Below are 23926 nucleotides of genomic sequence, written 5' to 3' on the forward strand. Positions count from 1 at the left end.
GTGCTCGGTCCCTGGTGGTCGGTGCTATATACAGTGCCCGGTCCCTGGTGGTCAGTGCTATATACAGTGCCCGGTCCCTGGTGGTCAGTGCTATATACAGTGCTCGGTCCCTGGTGGTCAGTGGTATATACAGTGCTCGGTCCCTGGTGGTCAGTGCTATATACAGTGCTCGGTCCCTGGTGGTCAGTGGTATATACAGTGCCCGGTCCCTGGTGGTCAGTGCTATATACAGTGCTCGGTCCCTGGTGGTCAGTGCTATATACAGTGCTCGGTCCCTGGTGGTCAGTGCTATATACAGTGCCCGGTCCCTGGTGGTCAGTGGTATATACAGTGCTCGGTCCCTGGTGGTCAGTGGTATATACAGTGCCCGGTCCCTGGTGGTCAGTGCTATATACAGTGCCCGGTCCCTGGTGGTCAGTGCTATATACAGTGCTCTGTCCCTGGTGGTCAGTGCTATATACAGTGCTCGGTCCCTGGTGGTCAGTGGTATATACAGTGCCCGGTCCCTGGTGGTCAGTGCTATATACAGTGCTCGGTCCCTGGTGGTCAGTGCTATATACAGTGCTCGGTCCTTGGTGGTCAGTGGTATATACAGTGCTCGGTCCCTGGTGGTCAGTGCTATATACAGTGCCCGGTCCCTGGTGGTCAGTGCTATATACAGTGCTCGGTCCCTGGTGGTCAGTGCTATATACAGTGCCCGGTCCCTGGTGGTCAGTGCTATATACAGTGCTCGGTCCCTGGTGGTCAGTGGTATATACAGTGCTCGGTCCTTGGTGGTCAGTGGTATATACAGTGCTCGGTCCCTGGTGGTCAGTGCTATATACAGTGCCCGGTCCCTGGTGGTCAGTGCTATATACAGTGCTCGGTCCTTGGTGGTCAGTGGTATATACAGTGCTCGGTCCTTGGTGGTCAGTGGTATATACAGTGCTCGGTCCCTGGTGGTCAGTGCTATATACAGTGCTCGGTCCTTGGTGGTCAGTGGTATATACAGTGCTCGGTCCCTGGTGGTCAGTGGTATATACAGTGCTCGGTCCCTGGTGGTCAGTGCTATATACAGTGCTCGGTCCCTGGTGGTCAGTGCTATATACAGTGCTCGGTCCTTGGTGGTCAGTGCTATATACAGTGCTCGGTCCCTGGTGGTCAGTGCTATATACAGTGCTCGGTCCCTGGTGGTCAGTGCTATATACAGTGCTCGGTCCCTGGTGGTCAGTGCTATATACAGTGCTCGGTCCTTGGTGGTCAGTGGTATATACAGTGCTCGGTCCTTGGTGGTCAGTTATATCCGAGTTTTGGAATATGATTTCTGATTAATGGATACAAGTGTAACAAACCCTCATCTGTGGGAAATACTGGAGTAATGAGTAAGTGAAGCGGATGGGAATGTGGTGAGCGGATGAGAGGTGGCAGCAGAGTCCTGCGTCCGGGGCAGCGGGGCGTCAGCCGCTTCTCTGTGCCGCCCCGGACTGGCAGCCGCTCACTTCACCCGGGGCTGAAAACACGACATGTTCTACTCCGGGATCCTCACCGACAGCGGCAGGAAAGACGCGGATCTGCGGGAAGCCGCGTCCCTCCGACAGCAGCGGAGGATGAAGCAATCCGTGCAGTTTATCCACAAGGACTCCGCCGATCTCCTGCCTCTGGACGGCCTCAAGAAGCTGGGGACCTCCAAGGACACAGTAAGACAAAAGATGGGGTGGTGGGCGGACGAGAGGGGCCGGGGTGCCCAGAAATGTGGGGAGTCACAGGCAAAGCAAGAACCCACCAGCACCATAATAGGCAGATGATGATGATGAGGGTGATGGTGGGATGAGGATGATGAGGGTGATGGGGGACGGATTTACAGTCTACTCAATTTGCAAATAATTTTTTCACAAATTCTATTATAAGTCGGGAGGGGGCAAAATACAAGTGGTGGTGATATGGGGGGCTCTGGGTGGTGTATATATAGGGGCTGTATCTGATGAAAGAGTTGATAAAAGGCACTGTGCAAAAGTCTTAGGCAGGTGTGGAGTAAATTCTGCAGTCAGAAGCTTCAGACATAGAAGGGTTAATAGTTTATTCTTATCAATTAACAAAATACAAAGTGACTGAAGAAAAAAGAAATGTAAATCCCATCGGTATCAGTGACCGCCCGTCTCCTCCATCATCAGTATCTGGTGACCGCCCGTCCCTTCCATCATCAGTATCTGGTGACCGCCCGTCCCCTCCATCATCAGTATCTGGTGACCGCCCGTCCCCTCCATCATCAGTATCTGGTGACCGCCCGTCTCCTCCATCATCAGTATCTGGTGACCGCCCGTCCCCTCCATCATCAGTATCTGGTGACCGCCCGTCCCCTCCATCATCAGTATCTGGTGACCACCCGTCCCCTCCATCATCAGTATCTGGTGACCGCCCGTCCCCTCCATCATCAGTATCTGGTGACCGCCCGTCCCCTCCATCATCAGTATCTGGTGACCGCCCGTCCCCTCCATCATCAGTATCTGGTGACCGCCCGTCTCCTCCATCATCAGTATCTGGTGACCGCCCGTCCCCTCCATCATCAGTATCTGGTGACCGCCCGTCTCCTCCATCATCAGTATCTGGTGACTGCCCGTCCCCTCCATCATCAGTATCTGGTGACCGCCCGCCCCCTCAATCATAGGTATCTGATGACCACCCGTCCCCTCCATCATCAGTATCTGGTGACCGCCCGTCCCCTCCATCACCGGTATCTTGTGCACGCCCATCCCCTCCATCATCGGTATCTTGTGCACACCCGTCCCCTCCATCATCGGTATCTTGTGCACGCCCGTCCCCTCCATCACCGGTATCTTGTGCACGCCCGTCCCCTCCATCACCGGTATCTTGTGCACGCCCGTCCCCTCCATCATCGGTATCTTGTGCACACCCGTCCCCTCCATCATCGGTATCTTGTGCACGCCCGTCCCCTCCATCACCGGTATCTTGTGCACGCCCGTCCCCTCCATCACCGGTATCTTGTGCACACCCGTCCCCTCCATCATCGGTATCTTGTGCACGCCCGTCCCCTCCATCACCGGTATCTTGTGCACGCCCGTCCCCTCCATCACCGGTATCTTGTGCACGCCCGTCCCCTCCATCATCAGCTCAAGTTGAGTATAATAGATAGATGATTGATAGATAATAGATAGATAATATATGTGGGTGCGGGTCGCCCACACAGGCTGTGTCCAGCCTTCAGCTCCCTCCTGAGCTATGGCTGTCCAGTCTGGAGACCTCGCCTCTCCAAACACAACACACAGAAAAAAAAACAGGACTGAACATTTAAACGTTGCTCAGCCCCACCCTGCGGTGGAGGTATGGGGAATGACTTCCCTCCCATCTCTAGGTCATTCCCCTAAAACCACGCCCTTTAAGTGAGTTAACCCACCAGCATATAACATGCTGGCAGAAAGTTTATTGGCTTCAGTTCACACAGGCTAGCAACCTGTGTGACACACACCTCCCCTCATATACTATACCAATGACTCTGTCACATATTCCCCCCCTCTGCCCAAAGCCGGGGGTTTGGGCACCTTCTGATACCAGACAGGAAATTCTAGAAAGGGCATCAGTGTTCCCATGTCACTTCCCTGGCCTATGCTCTACGTGAAAGTTGAAGTCCTAGGAACCATCTAGTTACCCTGGCATTTTTACCCCTCTTTTCCCTCAACCATGTCAACGGGGCATGGTCTGACACCAACTTAAACTTTTGGCCTAGCAGGTAGTATCTTAGTGTATCTACGGCCCACTTTATGGCTAAACACTCCTTTTCTACTATTGCGTAGTTTTTCTCACAGGATGAAAGCTTCCAGCTCAGATAGAGAATGGGCTGCTCTTCCCCATTTATCTCTTGAGAGAGTACGGCTCCTAGACCAACCTCTGAGGCGTCTGTCTGGACCACAAACTCTTTCTTTCTGGTGTGACCAGGACCGGCTGTTTACACAGTGCTGACCTCAACAGTTGAAACACCGTCTGTTTCCTCCGTCCACTTCACCATGGTTGATCTGGTGCCTTTTAGGAGATCCGTCAGTGGCGCGGCCATCATGGCAAAATTTGGAATAAACATAAACCGCCGGTAATATCCCACCATTCCCAGGAACACTCTCACTTGCTTCTTGGAGAGCGGTTTCGGTCACGTCTGGATTGATTCCACTTTATTTATTTGCGGCTTTATTTCGCCTCTCCCGACGATATAGCCCAAGTACTTGGCCTCCTCTTTTCCAATGGCACATTCTTTTGGATTTATAGTAAATCCCGCTTTCCTTAGAGCATCCAGAACAGCCTGTAGCTTAGGTAGATGGCTAGCCCAGTCTGGGCTAAAGACTACAATGTCGTCAAGATAGGCTGCGGCATACTTCTTATGTGGGGCTAGGATCCGATCCATGGCCCTCTGGAAAGTGGCTGGGGCCCCCTGTAGTCCAAACGGCATCAGAGTATATTGAAAACACCCATCAGGTGTCGAGAAAGCAGTCTTCTCTTTGGCCGTCTGGGACATGGGGATCTGCCAATAGCCCTTCGTCAGGTCAAGAGTGGTGATGTACCTTGCCGGTCCAAGCCTCTTGATGAGTTCGTCGACGCGGGGCATCGGGTACGTGTCACACTTGGACACCTCATTCAGCCGACGGTAGTCATAACAAAACCTCCACTCTCCATTGGGTTTTGGCACGAGGACGATTGGGCTCGCCCATTCACTCTTTGACTCCTCTATCACCCTGAAGTCTAGCATCCTCTTTACCTCGTCGGAGATCACCTTCCGGCTTGCTTCCGGAGTCGGGTACGGCTTCAGATTCACTCTTACATGCGGCTCTTTCAGTACATCATGCTCTACCACCTGAGTATGCCTCGGCAACTCTGAGAACAACTCCCGATTTTGCTGTAGTAGTTCTCAACATTGTTGCTTCTGGGCTGGCGATAGGGTCTCTGCTATAGTGACCTCTTCCACCTTGCCTTCAGGAGCAGCTCCCTGGCAAGGAGTTTCCACCGGTTCCCGGTCCCGCCACGGCTTGAGCAAGTTCACATGGTATACTTGGTACGGCTTTCTTCGGCCAGGCTGGTGGACTCGGTAGTTCACTGAGTTTCTCCACCACCTGATACGGGCCTTGCAACTTGGCCAGGAATTTACTTTCGACAGTGGGAATGAGAACCAGATCGAGATCCCCAGGCTGGAACTGTCTCAGCCTTGACGACCGGTTATACACCCTCTTCTGGGCTTCCTGCGCCCGGAGGAGATGTTCCTTCACGATGGGCATCACTTTCGCCATTCTCTCCTGTAACTGGGCAACATGTTTGATGATGCTCCGGTGGGGGGTGACCTCGGCCTCCCAGGTTTCCTTGGCGATATCTAAGAGACCCCTTGGATGCTGGTCATACAGAAGCTCAAACTGAGAGAACACAGTGGAGGCTAGGGGAACTTCCCTGACGGAAAACAGTAGAAACGGAAGCAGGTAGTGCCAGTCTCGACCATCCTTCTTGATGACCTTTTTGAGCATTTCCTTCAGAGTCTTATTAAAGCGCTCCACCAGGCCATCAGTCTGTGGATGGTAAACGGGGTTCGCAACTGGGTAATGCGAAGCACTTTACACAGCTCCTTCATCACATTGCTCAGGAATGGGGTTCCCTGGTCCATCAGGATTTCCTTCGGCAGGCCGGTCCTGGCAAAGATGTGGACAAGTTCCCGAGCTATGCTCCAACTGGACGAGTTCCTTAAGGGTACCGCTTCGGGGTGCCGGGTCGCATAGTCTATGATGACCAAGATATATTGGTGGCCCCGGGCCGATTTAACTAAGGGGCCCATGAGGTCCATGGCAATCCTCTCAAAGAGAACTTCTATCACAGGTAGTGGAACTAAGGGGCTACGGAAGTGGAAGGTGAGCACGGTTATCTGGCCGGTGGGGCAGGACCTACAATAGTTTAAGATCTCCCGGTAACATCCTGGCCAATAAAACCTCCTCACTATTCTCTCCTGAGTTTTTTCCACCCCTAGGTGTCCCCCCAGAATATGTGAGTGTGCCATATCCAGTACCCTCCGTCGGTATGGTCCCGGCAATAACAGCTGTTCCACTGTCTCACCGCCCCTTAATTTAGCCACCCAATATAGCAACTCCCCCTCAACGGCAAAGTGCGGGAACCTGGTATCGGCCCCTGGCTCTTGGGCAACCCCATTACATACAGTAACCTGGTTAAATGCCCCCTTTAAGGTCAGGTCCCGAACTTGAGCAGTCCCAAAGTTTTCTCCAGACACATCTAACTCTGGGAGGTCAGCCTCCTCGGTCACCGTCTCGCCCTCATCAACGGCAAGGATGCACAATGGGAACTCATCCATTTGAGACTTTGTCGGGGGTTCTTCTTCAGGGATGGCTTTTTCCCATGCTACCTAGTCCGGTTCCCTTCCCCCACAAGTCCCAAAATAAAGAAAAATAACGGCCCAGTATGACGGGATGTATCAGGTCCTTAACCATCCCGACCTCGTGAGACTGGGCGCCACAGTCTGTTCCCACTGTCACTGTGGCCACGGGATAGTCCTTGGATGCACCGAACGCCCACAGTTTTGGAAGGGATCAACTGGTGGGGAAGGGTAGCTCAGATTAAGATCACCAGACTCCCAGAGTCCAACAGTCCAAGCGCCATTACTCCATTAATGGATACGACACATGCCTGTGGCCCCTCGCCGGGGCGACAGTCCCCACAACAGGCTGGATACGTATAATAGGACCCTCGTCTGCCTAGGCTGCAGTCCATGGGATCAGGGGACATATGACACCGAGCGGCTACGTGTCCAGGGTTGTGACACTGCCAACAGACAATATCTTTAACAACAGTCCTTGTGGCACCTTCAGTGGGAGTGGGACACCCTCCAGCGGTGGCTCTAGACCCCTTCCGTGGTGAACCCGTCCCCTTTTGGGTATCCCAGTACGGAGAAGTGACTATATCCGGTTTCCCGAGGGATTTCTCAACCACCTGGTACCTCTCTACCAGGCCGAAGTCATTTGGGGATTGCTCTGGGCAACCCAAGTCTGTAGGACTCTGGCTGCAACCACTTCTGCACGAGATGCAGTAGATCAAACATCTGCGAGCGAGGGGGTTTGTCGCTGGCATACGTCCAGTGGTGGACTCCTCGGGCTCTCACCGCCATATTCATTCCCAAGCGTGCTAAGATCTCTGTCTTTAGCTTGGCGTATTCCTTGGCATCCTGCAGTGCCAAGTCGTAATATGCCTTCTGGGGTTCACCCGACAAATATGGCGCCAGAACCTCTGCCCACTGTTCTGGTGGAAGTCTTTCCCGATCAGCCACCCTCTCAAAGACTGTCAGAAAGGCTTCTACATCATCACCGGGGGTCATCTTCTGCATGGCCCGTCTTACCGCCTTCCTGATGTGGGAGTCATCAATCGGCCCTTGGTGTGAGGCGATAGCTCTGCCCTGGATGGCGTCCGCCAGAAGCTGAATCTGCTGCTGCTGCTCCTGCTGGTGCTGCTGCTCCTGCTGGTGCTGCTACTGTGCCTTTTGCTGCAACTGGATCTGTTGCAGCAACAGTTTGGTCGTCTCCTGGTGCTGCTGCTGCATGCTCTGCTGCATGCTCTGCTGCATGCTCTGCAAGTGCTGCTGGTGCATCTGTTGTTGGCTCTGCACCAGGTGCTTAATGAGCTCTTCCATGCTGTCAGATTTCTCTGGTTGGCTTCACCCAGGACATCCACCGGTCTTTGTGGCAGGTACACGTGATCCTGGAATCTTGCCAGCACTCTCACACCAACTGTGGTAGGACGACTCGCTTGGCCACTTCTGGAAGTAGACTCAGGAACCCAGGTTTTCTTTGCAGGCTTTATTAACAGCATAAAGCTCTGCACTCCAGCAAAATAAACCCGGCCTTACTTGGCAAAACAACAAAGGATAAACTATAGCACAGTCCATATATGTGGGTGCGGGTCGCCCACACAGGCTATGTCCAGCCTTCAGCTCCCTCCTGAGCTATGGCCGTCCAGTCTGGAGACCTTGTCTCTCCAAACACAACACAGAGAAAAAAAAACAGGACTGAACATTTAAACATTGCTCAGCCACACCCTGCGGTGGAGGTATGGGGAATGACCTCCCTCCCATCACTATGTCATTCATTTAAGTGAGTTAACACTCCAGCATATAACATGCTGGCAGAAAGTTTATTGGCTTCAGTTCACACAGGAGAGCAACCTGCATGACACATACAGTACAGACCAAAAGTTTGGACACACCTTCTCATTTAAAGATTTTTCTGTATTTTCATGACTATGAAAATTGTACATTCACACTGAAGGCATCAAAACTATGAATTACCACATGTGGAATTATATACTTACCAAAAAAGTGTGAAACAACTGAAAATATGTCTTATATTCTAGGTTCTTCACAGTAGCCACCTTTTGCTTTGATGACTGCTTTGCACTCTCTTGGCATTCTGTTGATGAGCTTCAAGAGGTAGTCACCGGAAATGGTCTTCACTTCACAGGTGTGCCCTGTCAGGTTTAATAAGTGGGATTTCTTGCCTTATAAATCGGGTTGGGACCATCAGTTGTGTTGTGCAGAAGTCTGGTGGATACACAGCTGATAGTCCTACTGAATAGACTGTTAGAATTTGTATTATGGCAAGAAAAAAGCAGCTAAGTAAAGAAAAACGAGTGGCCATCATTACTTTAAGAAATGAAGGTCAGTCAGTCCGAAAAATCGGGAAAACTTTGAAAGTGTCCCCAAGATCAGTTGCAAAAACCATCAAGCGCTACAAAGAAACTGGCTCACATGATGACCGCCCCAGGAAGGGAAGACCAAGAGTCACCTCTGCTTCTGAGGATAAGTTTATCCGAGTCACCAGCCTCAGAAATCGCAGGTTAACAGCAGCTCAGATTAGAGACCAGGTCAATGCCAAACAGAGTTCTAGCCGCAGACACATCTCTACAACAACTGTTAAGAGGAGACTTTGTGCAGCAGGCCTTCATGGTAAAATAGCTGCTAGGAAACCACTGCTAAGGACAGGCAACAAGCAGAAGAGACTTGTTTGGGCTAAAGAACACAAGGGATGGACATTAGACCAGTGGAAATCTGTGCTTTGGTCTGATGAGTCCAAATTTGAGATCTTTGGTTCCAACCACCGTGTCTTTGTGCGACGTAGAAAAGGTGAACGGATGGACTCTACATGCCTGGTTCCCACCGTGAAGCATGGAGGAGGAGGTGTGATGGTGTGGGGGGGCTTTGCTGGTGACACTGTTGGGGATTTATTCTAAATTGAAGGCATACTGAACCAGCATGGCTACCACAGCATCTTGCAGCGGCATGCTATTCCATCCGGTTTGCGTTTAGTTGGACCATCATTTATTTTTCAACAGGACAATGACCCCAAACACCTCCAGGCTGTGTAAGGGCTATTTGACCAAGAAGGAGAGTGATGGGGGGCTACGCCAGATGACCTGGCCTGCACAGTCACCAGACCTGACCCCAATCGAGATGGTTTGGGGTGAGCTGGACCACAGAGTGAAGGCAAAAGGGCCAACAAGTGCTAAGCATCTCTGGGAACTCCTTCAAGATTGTTGGAAGACCATTTCCGGTGACTACCTCTTGAAGCTCATCAAGAGAATGCCAAGAGTGTGCAAAGCAGCCATCAAAGCAAAAGGTGGCTACTGTGAAGAACCTAGAATATAAGACATATTTTCAGTGGTTTCACACTTTTTTGTTAAGTATATAATTCCACATGTGGTAATTCATAGTTTTGATGCCTTCAGTGTGAATGTACAATTTTCATAGTCATGAAAATACAGAAAAATCTTTAAATGAGGTGTGTCCAAACTTTTGGTCTGTACTGTACATGCACACATATATCATACCAGTGACTGTCACAATAGATAATAGATAGATAATAGATAGATGATAGATAGATGATAGATAGATGATAGATAGATGATAGATAGATGATAGATAGATGATAGATAGATGATAGATAATAGATAGATGATAGATAGATGATAGATAGATAATAGATAGATGATAGATAGATAATAGATAGATAATAGATAATAGATAGATGATAGATAATAGATAGATAATAGATAGATGATACATAATAGATAGATGATAGATAGATGATAGATAGATGATAGATAGATGATAGATAGATAATAGATAGATGATAGATAATAGATAGATGATAGATAGATGATAGATAATAGATAGATGATAGATAATAGATAGATGATAGATAATAGATAGATGATAGATAGATAATAGATAGATAGAAGATAGATGATAGATAGATAATAGATAGATGATAGATAATAGATGATAGATAGATAATAGATAGATGATAGATAGATGATAAATAGATGATAGATATATAGATAGATAATAGATAGATAGATAATAGATAGATAATAGATAGATGATAGATAATAGATAGATGATAGATAGATAGATAATAGATAGATGATAGATAATAGATGATAGATAGATAATAGATGATAGATAGATGATAGATAGATGATAGATAGATGATAGATAGATGATAAATAGATGATAAATAGATATTAGATAGATAGATAATAGATAGATGATAGATAGATAATAGATAGATGATAGATAGATAATAGATAGATAGAAGATAGATGATAGATAGATAATAGATAGATGATAGATAATAGATGATAGATAGATAATAGATGATAGATAGATGATAGATAGATGATAGATAGATGATAAATAGATGATAGATATATAGATAGATAATAGATAGATAGATAATAGATAGATAATAGATAGATGATAGATAATAGATAGATGATAGATAGATAATAGATAGATGATAGATAATAGATGATAGATAGATAATAGATGATAGATAGATGATAGATAGATGATAGATAGATGATAGATAGATAATAGATAGATGATAGATAGATGATAAATAGATGATAAATAGATGATAAATAGATATTAGATAGATAGATAATAGATAGATGATAGATAGATAATAGATAGATGATAGATAATAGATAGATGATAGATAGATAATAGATAGATGATAGATAATAGATGATAGATAGATAATAGATGATAGATAGATGATAGATAGATGATAGATAGATGATAAATAGATGATAAATAGATAGATAATAGATAGATGATAGATAATAGATAGATGATAGATAATAGATAGATGATAGATAGATAATAGATAGATGATAGATAATAGATGATAGATAGATAATAGATAGATAATAGATAGATGATAGATAGATGATAGATAGATGATAGATAGATGATAGATAGATAATAGATAGATAATAGATAGATGATAAATAGATGATAAATAGATATTAGATAGATAGATAATAGATAGATGATAGATAGATAATAGATAATAGATAGATGATAGATAGATAATAGATAGATGATAGATAATAGATGATAGATAGATGATAGATAGATGATAAATAGATGATAGATATATAGATAGATAATAGATAGATAATAGATAGATAATAGATGATAGATAATAGATAGATGATAGATAGATGATAGATAGATGATAGATAGATAATAGATAGATAATAGATAGATGATAGATAGATGATAAATAGATGATAAATAGATATTAGATAGATAGATAATAGATAGATGATAGATAGATAATAGATAATAGATAGATGATAGATAGATAATAGATAGATGATAGATAATAGATGATAGATAGATAATAGATGATAGATAATAGATAGATGATAGATATATAGATAGATAGATAATAGATAGATAGATAATAGATAGATAATAGATAGATGATAGATAATAGATAGATAATAGATAGATGATAGATAGATGATAGATAGATAATAGTAATAACAAGTCTGTTTGAATTCCAAAAATTGTGTATAATATGTGGAGTTTATTAGCCCCTATGTTGCGGGAAGGTTTCGGTTGTGCGTTGTGATCGTAGACGTTGATGTGACAGGTTGTGGAGCGGCGGTGTGATCCGCTTTGTGTCCTCACCATTGGAAGAATGTGGTTTGCTGTCAGTGAATTGGTCCCGACCACACATTGTGACGAAGTGTCAGAAGTGAACACAACAGCACTGTGCTTATCGGCCTCTTTACCCTTAGAGGAGGGAATTCTGGGTAATGGGGTGCATTTCCACACATTTGTCGTATACTCCTGATCACGCTCTAAAGAAAAATCACCACAATCACATCAGCGTAAAACGTGCACCCAACCGAGAAACCGCTGATTAGATTGTAAGCTCCGCAGAGCGCTCCGCCATCCAGCTCCGCCTAACCCCTCCGGAGCGATATACCGCCAAGATATCAGAATATGAGAAGCAACTGGAGGGTTCACGGTCAGCGGATTAAATCTACGTAAACCGCAGTCGCCAGCACATGAGGTGAGAGGCCAATGGTGCCTCCTATACGGAGAGGCTGAACCGTGCTGCTCCCGAGGCCAAAGAGAAATGCTAATGTAATTATTACTATTTACATAAGTGACCCCTCCCCCGCTGCAATGTAAACCCCTCCTCTGTTGCAATGTAAGCCCCTCCCTGCTGTGTAAGCCCCTCCCCCTCCACAGTGACGTACAGTTCCACCACATGGTGGAGGATAAAATGGGTGATGTCTGACAACTGTCTGATTTGTGAAATGTTGTCATCTCCTCTGTACAAGCATTGGCTCCTCCTTCTTGTCTATTAGGCTCTGTGCCCACGATGCAGAAATGCTCCGGATTTTTCCTGAGCGTTTCTGCATCTCCCTGACAGAAAAAACGCATGCGGCTTGTACATGCGGATTGTACATGCGGATTGTACATGCGGATTGTGCATGCGGATTGTACATGCAGATTGTACATGCGGATTGTGCATACGGATTGTACATGAGGATTGTACATGCGGATTGTGCATGCGGATTGTACATGAGGATTGTACATGCGGATTGTACATACGGATTGTGCATGTGGATTGTACATGAGGATTGTATATGCGGATTGTACATACGGATTGTGCATGTGGATTGTACATGCGGATTGTACATGCGGATTGTACATGAGGATTGTACATGCGGATTGTACATACGGATTGTACATGTGGATTGTAAATGCGGATTGTACATGAGGATTGTACATGCGGATTGTACATGCGGATTGTGCATGCGGATTGTGCATGCGGATTGTGCATGCGGATTGTGCATGCGGATTGTGCATGCGGATTGTACATGCGGATTGTACATGCGGATTGTGCATGTGGATTGTGCATGCGGATTGTGCATGCGGATTGTACATGTGGATTGTAAATGCGGATTGTGCATGTGGATTGTACATGCGGATTGTGCATACGGATTGTGCATGTGGATTGTACATGCGGATTGTGCATACGGATTGTGCATGCGGATTGTAAATGCGGATTGTACATGAGGATTGTACATGAGGATTGTACATGAGGATTGTACATGCGGATTGTACATACGGATTGTACATGCGGATTGTACATGCGGATTGTACATGAGGATTGTACATGCGGATTGTACATACGGATTGTGCATGCGGATTGTACATGCGGATTGTGCATACGGATTGTGCATGCGGATTGTAAATGCGGATTGTACATGCGGATTGTACATGAGGATTGTACATGCGGATTGTACATACGGATTGTACATGCGGATTGTACATGCGGATTGTACATGCGTTTTTCCTGCCAGGGACATGCGGATGTGAAGCGTTCTTCACTTGTATTTCCGCATGCGGGTTGACAAGCGATTTTAGCATCTGTGAGGACCAGGCCACTTTCTAGATACTTTTCCAGCACTGAGCACTGCTTTTCATCAATCTTAGTTTTGTGTTTTGTTAGTGATTTGTTTGCTCATCAGTTCATCCTCAGGTATCTATTCCATTCAGTGACCGCATCTCCCAGACCTTGGGCCGTTGTTCTCTCCGTCACCACAGGTGGTCTCACCTGCAAACCCAGGGGATGGCTCCACCTGAGAAAATATCTCCACTAAGGCACGATTAGCGGGGGGAGGCAGGGGTGGGCTCTTCTGCCGATTCAGGGGGCTGAACCCTGTGCAGGAGAAAGAGAAGAGTCATTGATAGTCGGACGGAGAGCTGGGTGGTATCACGGGCTGCGGTCGTGATATCCATCATCCGAAGGAGCATATGCTGTGACTGCCAATATACCGGCGGGAGATACAAAAAGCTGTGGGCCAACCAGAAGTTGGGGGACAGTGGGTATCACCTGGTACGGGGCAGTGGAACTACTGATCCCAGGTTGGAAACTCAAGGACTAAGAGAATTGCCTGTTGGACATTTACCTGGAATTGCTGTTCACCGAGGTCAGAAGGAATAAAACTAATTGCATCGATAACCTGCCTAGGTGATTATTAAAATCCACATCCGCACAGCTTTACAATATCACTTGGAAAGTGCTTGATAACTAGGTCACACTATATAAATCCATGCAACCGGCAGCCGGCATATATAGTGTGACCGAGAGAATGGTAAAAAATAAAAAATAAATCTATACTTACCCTCTGATGGCCCCTGCAGTCTTGCTTCCCTCCGTTCTCCCTTGCCGGCAGTGGTACACCGAAGGACCTGCCGACGTCAGTGTCGCGTGACCCGCCACATGACTATGACGTCAGCGCAGGTCCTTCAGTCCATCGCGAACTGCCGGCAAGCACAGACAAGGAGACCGGGGGCCGCCAGAAGGTAAGTATATATTTATTTTTTATTTTATTCTTTTTTTTACAGTTTTCTATGGTACCCGGGTCCGGAGGAAAGTCTCCTGTGCTCCACACCCGAGTACCATCCACACATTGAAACTCATGAATTCTGCATGTACATATACAGTGATGCGGATGCCATGCGATCCAATGCAAGTCAATGGCGGCGAAAACACAGCACTTCCGCAAAATAATTGTTAGTGCTGCGTTTCTTTCCGCAATGATAATCCACAGCGGAAATTTCCACAGTATGTGCACAGCAGATGGGGATTATCATTGGGGAACATGGCAGACCTTCTACCAAGCGTGTTTTAAGCGTTTCTGCAGCGGAATTGCTGCTGCGGAAATGCTTAAAAAACGTATCGTGGGCACAGAGCCTTACACTACACTTTCCATCACCCATGAATAAGCGGCCAAATCCAGAGAAGGATCATAATCAGATTATGCCACAATGTAACAATTAGCAGATGTATCCGAGTCCTATCAGACCAGACAGCCGCACCAGATACATTGTATCACCACTGACAGCAATGGAGACCGCAACAATGTAACAAGAAGGGACAATATTATTACCACTGAGCCGTGTATCTAATCCCATCCTGTGTGACTGTCTGCTGAGCCGTGTATCTAATCCCATCCTGTGTGATACTGTCTGCTGAGCCGTGTATCTAATCCCATCCTGTGTGATACTGTCTGCTGAGCTGTGTATCTAATCCTCTCCTGTGTGATACTGTCTGCTGAGCCGTGTATCTAATCCTATCCTGTGTGATACTGTCTGCTGAGCCGTGTATCTAATCCTCTCCTGTGTGATACTATCTGCTGAGCCGTGTATCTAATCCTCTCCTGTGTGATACTGTCTGCTGAGCCGTGTATCTAATCCTCTCCTGTGTGATGCTGTCTGCTGAGCCGTGTATCTAATCCTCTCCTGTGTGATACTATCTGCTGAGCTGTGTATCTAATCCTCTCCTGTGTGATACTATCTGCTGAGCTGTGTATCTAATCCTCTCCTGTGTGATACTGTCTGCTGAGCCGTGTATCTAATCCTCTCCTGTGTGATACTATCTGCTGAGCTGTGTATCTAATCCTCTCCTGTGTGATACTGTCTGCTGAGCCGTGTATCTAATCCTCTCCTGTGTGATACTATCTGCTGAGCTGTGTATCTAATCCTATCCTGTGTGATACTGTCTGCTGAGCCATGTATCTAATCCTCTCCTGTGTGATACTGTCTGCTGAGCCGTGCATCTAATCCTATCCTGTGTGATACTGTCTGCTGAGCCATGCATCTAATCCTCTCCTGTGTGATACTGTCTGCTGAGCCGTGTATCTAATCCTCTCCTGTGTGATACTGTCTGCAGAGCCGTGTATCTAATCCTATCCTGTGTGATACTGTCTGCTGAGCCGTGTATCTAATCCTCTCCTGTGTGATACAATCTGCTGAGCCGTGTATCTAATCCTATTCTGTGTGATACTGTCTGCTGAGCTGTGTATCTAATCCTCTCCTGTGTGATACTGTCTGCTGAGCCGTGTATCTAATCCTCTCCTGTGTGATACTGTCTGCTGAGCTCTGTATCTAATCCTATCCTGTGTGATACTGTCTGCTGAGCAGTGTATCTAATCCTATCCTGTGTGATGCTGTCTGCTGAGCTGTGTATCTAATCCTCTCCTGTGTGATACTGTCTGCTGAGCCGTGTATCTAATCCTATCCTGTGTGATACTGTCTGCTGAGCCGTGTATCTAATCCTATCCTGTGTGATACTGTCTGCTGAGCCGTGTATCTAATCCTCTCCTGTGTGATACTGTCTGCTGAGCCGTGTATCTAATCCTATCCTGTGTGATACTGTCTGCTGAGCCGTGTATCTAATCCTCTCCTGTGTGATACTGTCTGCTGAGCCGTGTATCTAATCCTATCCTGTGTGATACTGTCTGCTGAGCCGTGTATCTAATCCTCTCCTGTGTGATACTATCTGCTGAGCCGTGTATCTAATCCTCTCCTGTGTGATACTGTCTGCTGAGCCGTGTATCTAATCCTCTCCTGTGTGATGCTGTCTGCTGAGCCGTGTATCTAATCCTCTCCTGTGTGATACTATCTGCTGAGCCGTGTATCTAATCCTCTCTTGTGTGATACTATCTGCTGAGCCGTGTATCTAATCCTCTCCTGTGTGATACTGTCTGCTGAGCCGTGCATCTAATCCTATCCTGTGTGATACTGTCTGCTGAGCCATGCATCTAATCCTCTCCTGTGTGATACTGTCTGCTGAGCCGTGTATCTAATCCTCTCCTGTGTGATACTGTCTGCAGAGCCGTGTATCTAATCCTATCCTGTGTGATACTGTCTGCTGAGCCGTGTATCTAATCCTCTCCTGTGTGATACAATCTGCTGAGCCGTGTATCTAATCCTATTCTGTGTGATACTGTCTGCTGAGCTGTGTATCTAATCCTCTCCTGTGTGATACTGTCTGCTGAGCCGTGTATCTAATCCTCTCCTGTGTGATACTGTCTGCTGAGCTCTGTATCTAATCCTATCCTGTGTGATACTGTCTGCTGAGCAGTGTATCTAATCCTATCCTGTGTGATGCTGTCTGCTGAGCTGTGTATCTAATCCTCTCCTGTGTGATACTGTCTGCTGAGCCGTGTATCTAATCCTATCCTGTGTGATACTGTCTGCTGAGCCGTGTATCTAATCCTATCCTGTGTGATACTGTCTGCTGAGCCGTGTATCTAATCCTCTCCTGTGTGATACTGTCTGCTGAGCCGTGTATCTAATCCTATCCTGTGTGATACTGTCTGCTGAGCCGTGTATCTAATCCTCTCCTGTGTGATACTGTCTGCTGAGCCGTGTATCTAATCCTATCCTGTGTGATACTGTCTGCTGAGCCGTGTATCTAATCCTCTCCTGTGTGATACTATCTGCTGAGCCGTGTATCTAATCCTCTCCTGTGTGATACTGTCTGCTGAGCCGTGTATCTAATCCTCTCCTGTGTGATGCTGTCTGCTGAGCCGTGTATCTAATCCTCTCCTGTGTGATGCTGTCTGCTGAGCCGTGTATCTAATCCTCTCCTGTGTGATACTATCTGCTGAGCCGTGTATCTAATCCTCTCTTGTGTGATACTATCTGCTGAGCCGTGTATCTAATCCTCTCCTGTGTGATACTGTCTGCTGAGCCGTGTATCTAATCCTCTCCTGTGTGATACTATCTGCTGAGCTGTGTATCTAATCCTATCCTGTGTGATACTGTCTGCTGAGCCATGCATCTAATCCTCTCCTGTGTGATACTGTCTGCTGAGCCGTGTATCTAATCCTATCCTGTGTGATACAATCTGCTGAGCCGTGTATCTAATCCTATTCTGTGTGATACTGTCTGCTGAGCCGTGTATCTAATCCTATTCTGTGTGATACTGTCTGCTGAGCCGTGTATCTAATCCTATTCTGTGTGATACTGTCTGCTGAGCCGTGTATCTAATCCTATCCTGTGTGATACTGTCTGCTGAGCCGTGTATCTAATCCTCTCCTGTGTGATACTGTCTGCTGAGCCGTGTATCTAATCCTATCCTGTGTGATACAATCTGCTGAGCCGTGTATCTAATCCTATCCTGTGTGATACTGTCTGCTGAGCCGTGTATCTAATCCTATCCTGTGTGATACTGTCTGCTGAGCCGTGTATCTAATCCTATCCTGTGTGATACTGTCTGCTGAGCCGTGTATCTAATCCTCTCCTGTGTGATACTGTCTGCTGAGCCGTGTATCTAATCCTATCCTGTGTGATACTGTCTGCTGAGCCGTGTATCTAATCCTCTCCTGTGTGATACTGTCTGCTGAGCCGTGTATCTAATCCTATCCTGTGTGATACTGTCTGCTGAGCCGTGTATCTAATCCTCTCCTGTGTGATACTATCTGCTGAACCGTGTATCTAATCCTCTCCTGTGTGATACTGTCTGCTGAGCCGTGTATCTAATCCTCTCCTGTGTGATACTGTCTGCTGAGCCGTGTATCTAATCCTCTCCTGTGTGATACTATCTGCTGAGCCGTGTATCTAATCCTCTCCTGTGTGATACTGTCTGCTGAGCTGTGTATCTAATCCTCTCCTGTGTGATACTGTCTGCTGAGCCGTGTATCTAATCTTATCCTGTGTGATACTGTCTGCTGAGCCGTGTATCTAATCCCATCCTGTGACAGTTGCTTGGCACAGGAGCTTACTCTCTGGGGGGGGTTGATGAATCCTCTTGTCACTATCTCCAGCTTCTTACAGTCATCACCAGGGCTCTGTGTCTTTTTCTAACACTTCTTAACCCCTCCATTGCCAGCGTCTCATTAAAGGCCGCCCACAACTACAAGCGACCTGTCTGCAGGAATCTTATTGTATCATCTGTCACCAGAAATCAGACGTCACAACAAAAACCACAACCTACAACTAATGGCCGACACCGCCAGAGCAACTGAGCCAAAGAGCTGCACGAATGTGTATATATACACTGCACAGTACCACTCCTCCTGTATATATACACTGCACAGTACCACTCCTCCTGTATATATACACTGCACAGCACCACTCCTCCTGTATATATACACTGCACAGTACAGCTCCTCCTGTATATATACACTGCACAGTACCACTCCTCCTGTATATATACACTGCACAGCACCACTCCTCCTGTATATATACACTGCACAGTACAGCTCCTCCTGTATATATACACTGCACAGTACCACTCCTCCTGTATATATACACTGCACAGTACCACTCCTCCTGTATATATACCCTGCACAGTACCACTCCTCCTGTATATATACACTGCACAGTACCACTCCTCCTGTATATATACACTGCACAGTACCACTCCTCCTGTATATATACACTGCACAGTACCGCTCCTCCTGTATATATACACTGCACAGTACCTATCCTCCTGTATATATACACTGCACAGTACCACTCCTCCTGTATATATACACTGCACAGTACAGCTCCTCCTGTATATATACACTGCACAGTACCACTCCTCCTGTATATATACACTGCACAGTACCACTCCTCCTGTCCTGTATATATACACTGCACAGTACAGCTCCTCCTGTATATATACACTGCACAGTACCACTCCTCCTGTCCTGTATATATACACTGCACAGTACCACTCCTCCTGTCCTGTATATATACACTGCACAGTACAGCTCCTCCTGTATATATACACTGCACAGCACCACTCCTCCTGTCCTGTATATATACACTGCACAGTACCACTCCTCCTGTCCTGTATATATACACTGCACAGTACAGCTCCCCCTGTATATATACACTGCACAGTACAGCTCCTCCTGTATATATACACTGCACAGTACAGCTCCCCCTGTATATATACACTGCACAGTACCACTCCTCCTGTATATATACACTGCACAGCACCACTCCTCCTGTATATATACACTGCACAGTACAGCTCCTCCTGTATATATATACACTGCACAGTACCACTCCTCCTGTATATATATACTGCACAGTACCCCTCCTCCTGTATATATACACTGCACAGCACCACTCCTCCTGTATATATACACTGCACAGTACCACTCCTCCTGTATATATATACACCGCACAGTACCACTCCTCCTGTATATATACCCTGCACAGTACCACTCCTCCTGTATATATACACTGCACAGTACCACTCCTCCTGTATATATACACTGCACAGTACCGCTCCTCCTGTATATATACACTGCACAGTACCGCTCCTCCTGTATATATACACTGCACAGCACCACTCCTCCTGTATATATACACTGCACAGTACCACTCCTCCTGTATATATATACACCGCACAGTACCGCTCCTCCTGTATATATACACACTGCACAGTACCGCTCCTCCTGTATATATACACTGCACAGTACCACTCCTCCTGTATATATACACTGCACAGTACCGCTCCTCCTGTATATATACACTGCACAGCACCACTCCTCCTGTATATATACACTGCACAGTACCACTCCTCCTGTATATATATACACCGCACAGTACCGCTCCTCCTGTATATATACACACTGCACAGTACCGCTCCTCCTGTATATATACACTGCACAGTACCACTCCTCCTGTATATATACACTGCACAGTACCACTCCTCCTGTATATATACACTGCACAGTACCACTCCTCCTGTATATATACACTGCACAGCACCACTCCTCCTGTCCTGTATATATACACTGCACAGTACCACTCCTCCTGTCCTGTATATATACACTGCACAGTACCACTCCTCCTGTCCTGTATATATACACTGCACAGTACCACTCCTCCTGTATATATATACACTGCACAGTACCACTCCTCCTGTATATATATACACTGCACAGTACCACTCCTCCTGTCCTGTATATATACACTGCACAGTACCACTCCTCCTGTCCTGTATATATACACTGCACAGTACCACTCCTCCTGTCCTGTATATATACACTGCACAGCACCACTCCTCCTGTCCTGTATATCTACACTGCACAGTACCACTCCTCCTGTATATATATACACTGCACAGTACCACTCCTCCTGTCCTGTATATATACACTGCACAGCACCACTCCTCCTGTCCTGTATATATACACTGCACAGCACCACTCCTCCTGTCCTGTATATATACACTGCACAGTACCACTCCTCCTGTCCTGTATATATACACTGCACAGTACCACTCCTCCTGTATATATACACTGCACAACACCACTCCTCCTGTATATATACACTGCACAGTACCACTCCTCCTGTCCTGTATATATACACTGCACAGCACCACTCCTCCTGTCCTGTATATATACACTGCACAGCACCACTCCTCCTGTCCTGTATATATACACTGCACAGTACCACTCCTCCTGTCCTGTATATATACACTGCACAGTACCACTCCTCCTGTATATATACACTGCACCGTACCACTCCTCCTGTATATATACACTGCACAACACCACTCCTCCTGTCCTGTATATATACACTGCACAGTACCACTCCTCCTGTATATATATACACTGCACAGTACCACTCCTCCTGTCCTGTATATATACACTGCACAGTACCACTCCTCCTGTCCTGTATATATACACTGCACAGCACCACTCCTCCTGCCCTGTATATATACACTGCACAGTACCACTCCTCCTGTCCTGTATATATACACTGCACAGTACCACTCCTCCTGTCCTGTATATACACACTGCACAGTACCACTCCTCCTATATATATATATATATATACACTGCACAGCACCACTCCACCTATATATATATATATATATACACTGCACAGTACCACTCCTCCTGTATATATACACTGCACAGTACCACTCCTCCTGTATATATACACTGCACAGTACCACTCCTCCTGTCCTGTATATATACACTGCACAGTACCACTCCTCCTGTATATATATACACTGCACAGCACCACTCCTCCTGCCCTGTATATATACACTGCACAGTACCACTCCTCCTGTCCTGTATATATACACTGCACAGTACCACTCCTCCTGTCCTGTATATATACACTGCACAGTACCACTCCTCCTGTCCTGTATATATACACTGCACAGTACCACTCCTCCTGTCCTGTATATATACACTGCACAGTACCACTCCTCCTGTCCTGTATATACACACTGCACAGTACCACTCCTCCTGTCCTGTATATACACACTGCACAGTACAACTCCTCCTGTATATATACACTGCACAGCACCACTCCTCCTGCCCTGTATATATACACTGCACAGTACCACTCCTCCTGTCCTGTATATATACACTGCACAGTACCACTCCTCCTGTCCTGTATATATACACTGCACAGTACCACTCCTCCTGTCCTGTATATACACACTGCACAGTACCACTCCTCCTGTCCTGTATATACACACTGCACAGTACCACTCCTCCTGTATATATACACTGCACAGTACCACTCCTCCTGTATATATACACTGCACAGTACAGCTCCTCCTGTATATATACACTGCACAGTACAGCTCCTCCTGTATATATACACTGCACAGTACAGCTCCTCCTGTATATATACACTGCACAGTACCACTCCTTCTGTATATATACACTGCACAGCACCACTCCTCCTGTATATATACACTGCACAGTACAGCTCCTCCTGTATATATATACACTGCACAGTACCACTCCTCCTGTCCTGTATATACACACTGCACAGTACAACTCCTCCTGTATATATACACTGCACAGCACCACTCCTCCTGCCCTGTATATATACACTGCACAGTACCACTCCTCCTGTCCTGTATATATACACTGCACAGTACCACTCCTCCTGTCCTGTATATATACACTGCACAGTACCACTCCTCCTGTCCTGTATATACACACTGCACAGTACCACTCCTCCTGTCCTGTATATACACACTGCACAGTACCACTCCTCCTGTATATATACACTGCACAGTACCACTCCTCCTGTATATATACACTGCACAGTACAGCTCCTCCTGTATATATACACTGCACAGTACAGCTCCTCCTGTATATATACACTGCACAGTACAGCTCCTCCTGTATATATACACTGCACAGTACCACTCCTCCTGTATATATACACTGCACAGCACCACTCCTCCTGTATATATACACTGCACAGTACAGCTCCTCCTGTATATATATACACTGCACAGTACCACTCCTCCTGTATATATATACTGCACAGTACCCCTCCTCCTGTATATATACACTGCACAGCACCACTCCTCCTGTATATATACACTGCACAGTACCACTCCTCCTGTATATATATACACCGCACAGTACCACTCCTCCTGTATATATACACACTGCACAGTACCGCTCCTCCTGTATATATACACTGCACAGCACCACTCCTCCTGTATATATACACTGCACAGTACCACTCCTCCTGTATATATATACACCGCACAGTACCGCTCCTCCTGTATATATACACACTGCACAGTACCGCTCCTCCTGTATATATACACTGCACAGTACCACTCCTCCTGTATATATACACTGCACAGTACCACTCCTCCTGTATATATACACTGCACAGTACCACTCCTCCTGTATATATACACTGCACAGTACCACTCCTCCTGTCCTGTATATATACACTGCACAGCACCACTCCTCCTGTCCTGTATATATACACTGCACAGTACCACTCCTCCTGTCCTGTATATATACA

General features: G+C 46.5%; 1 protein-coding gene across 1 annotated transcript in view; it reads left to right on the forward strand.

The window, feature by feature from the left end:
- Positions 1 to 1366: 1366 nt before the first annotated feature.
- NRIP3 (nuclear receptor interacting protein 3) overlaps positions 1367 to 23926 on the forward strand; it is an 86261-nt gene continuing 63701 nt past the window's right edge. Inside the window, exon 1 of the mRNA XM_073659022.1 lies at positions 1367 to 1676. Coding sequence (XP_073515123.1) covers positions 1503 to 1676 — 174 coding nt within the window. The 5' untranslated portion in view covers positions 1367 to 1502. The remainder of the gene's footprint in view (positions 1677 to 23926) is intronic.

This window comes from Phyllobates terribilis, unplaced genomic scaffold (genome assembly GCF_046119375.1).
Source record: "Phyllobates terribilis strain yellow unplaced genomic scaffold, ASM4611937v1 Scaffold_13__5_contigs__length_258822181, whole genome shotgun sequence".
NCBI lineage: Eukaryota > Metazoa > Chordata > Amphibia > Anura > Dendrobatidae > Phyllobates > Phyllobates terribilis.